Genomic DNA, 2,249 nt, shown 5'->3' on the forward strand with positions numbered 1-2,249 from the left:
TTTTTTGAGACAGGGTTTCTCTGGGTAACAGCCCTGGCTGTCCCGGAACTTGATTTGTAGACCAGATCTGCCTGCCTCTGCCTCCCAAGTCCCGGGATAAAAACGCATGCACCACCATGCCTGACTCTAAAAGGTTCTTGATACATATTCCTGGAAGACGCCACAGCAGTCTTCACATGCATTTCCTGAGTGAGGATGACGAGAGGAAAGACAGAACAGTGGTTGTTTTGACAAAGAAGCTGGGAAACCAGAGTAGAAATTTGCTCAACGTACATCATGCTTACAGTCAAGGGCTCCTGGGATTACCTCATACCAACTTCCCCTTCTTCAAGTAAACACTGAAGCAAGCGTGATTTCTTTTCCTGTACCACCTTGCTTTCTTGCCTGTCAATGTGGTGGTGGCAGCATGCTAGAGTGCCCACTGCCCCTTCAGAGAAGCATTCGAGTGTCTGATCCCATCACTGCATCCCCATGTTGCCAGCTACAGCTAGGGATGTTCTCTGTCGACTGTCCACTTACCTGGAAGAACTCGAGGCTGGGGAACTGAAGAAATTCAAATTATACCTGGGGACTGCAGAGGAACTGGGCCAGGACAAGATCCCCTGGGGACGAATGGAGATGGCTGGTCCTTTGGAAATGGCCCAGCTGATGGTGGCCCATATGGGGACAAGGGAGGCTTGGCTGCTGGCTCTCAGCACCTTTGAGAGGATCCACAGGAAGGACCTGTGGGAGCGAGGACAGAGAGAAGACGTGGAGCGGGGTAAGGAGAGGGAGAAAAAGCCCTGCCTGGAATGAACCCATTCTCTTCGCTTTACAATGTCTGTTGAGCTGGATTCAGATGTCAGCCCAGTGGTCTATGTACTGTGTGTGTGTTCACGCATGTGTGTGCGTCTGAGACAATTTGTGAAGATCCATTGTCTCCTTCTACCATGAGGGTCCCAGGGATCAGCCCCAGGTCCTCAGACTTGCCGTGTCTCTGACTGTAATATTTTCATGTGTGTACATATGTATGTTAATCACACTCATCCACCCCTACAACCCTTTCTTGTCTGTCTCCCTGTCACTCCTCTTCACCCTTCCTCTCCCAAATAAACCGCTTTTTACTTTGTTGTCTTTTAAAAAATATTTATGGCCAGGCAATAGCAGAGAATGCCTTTAATCTTAGCACTAGGGAGGCAGAGGCAGGTAAATCCTTGAATTAGGGCCAGCCTGGTCTATAAAGTGAGTGAGTTGTTCCAGAACAGTCAGAACTACACAAAGAAATGCTGTGTTTGTTTTCTAGCTTTTCCAAGACACAGTTTCTCTGTGTAACAGCCCTAGATGTCCTGGATCTCGCTCTATAGGCCAGACTGGCTTCGAACTCACAAAGATCAGCTTGCCTCTGTCTTCCTGAGACTAAAGGCGTGCACCACCACTGCTCGACAGAAGCCCTGTCTTTAAAAAAATTATTGTGAGCCAGGTGGTGGTGGCATACATTTTTAATCCAGCGCTCAGGGAGGCAGAGACAGGTGGATCTCTGTGAGTTTGAGGCCAGCCTGGTCTCCAAAACAAGTTCCACGACAGCTAGAGATAAACAGAAAAACCCTAACTCAAAAAATTATTATTAATATTGCTTATAAATAGTGTACATACGGCACATGTGAATGAGTGCAGGCACTTGAGTGTCAGCCTGTGTGCAGAGTCAGAGGACAGCTCTAGTTTCAGGGGATCCAACACCTTCTGGACTCCAAGGATACCTGCATGTATGGAATGCACATAAACACATGCTGCTTCACACAATACACTTAAATAAGAATAATTTTTTAAAGCAAAATCCATTACTATAGGGGCTGGAGAGATGGCTCAGAGGTTAAGAGCATTGCCTGCTCTTCCAAAGGTCCTGAGTTCAATTCCCAGCAACCACATGGTGGCTCACAACCATCTGTAATGGGGTCTGGTGCCCTCTTCTGGCCTGCAGACATACACACAGATATAATATTGTATACATAATAAATAAATAAATATTGAAAAAAATCCATTACTATAGAGATCTATCATCTATCAATCAATCTACCTATCTATTCATCCATCCATCTATCTATCTATCTGGACTTCTGAGATACAGTCTTAATGTAGCCTAGGACGGCTCAAACCTGTATTGATCCCTTTGCCTCAGCTTCCTGAGTGCTGGCATTACAGGTATGAGTCACCACGATAGGCTATTTTCTTTCTTCCTTTCTTTCTTTCTTTCTTTCTTTCTTTCTTTCTTT

At 46.0% G+C, this 2,249-nt stretch overlaps 1 protein-coding gene across 2 annotated transcripts in view; it reads left to right on the forward strand.

Annotated features, from left to right (window-relative positions):
* Nucleotides 1-425: 425 nt before the first annotated feature.
* Nlrp12 (NLR family pyrin domain containing 12) overlaps nucleotides 426-2,249 on the forward strand; it is a 25,681-nt gene continuing 23,857 nt past the window's right edge. For both annotated transcript variants that reach the window (XM_050129856.1, XM_050129857.1), the window contains exon 1: nucleotides 426-760. In XM_050129856.1, coding sequence (XP_049985813.1) covers nucleotides 472-760 — 289 coding nt within the window. In that variant the 5' untranslated portion in view covers nucleotides 426-471. The remainder of the gene's footprint in view (nucleotides 761-2,249) is intronic.

The sequence above is a fragment of the Alexandromys fortis genome, unplaced genomic scaffold, assembly GCF_014885135.2.
Source record: "Alexandromys fortis isolate MF-2015 unplaced genomic scaffold, M_Fortis_MF-2015_v1.1 scaffold_282, whole genome shotgun sequence".
Taxonomy (NCBI): domain Eukaryota; kingdom Metazoa; phylum Chordata; class Mammalia; order Rodentia; family Cricetidae; genus Alexandromys; species Alexandromys fortis.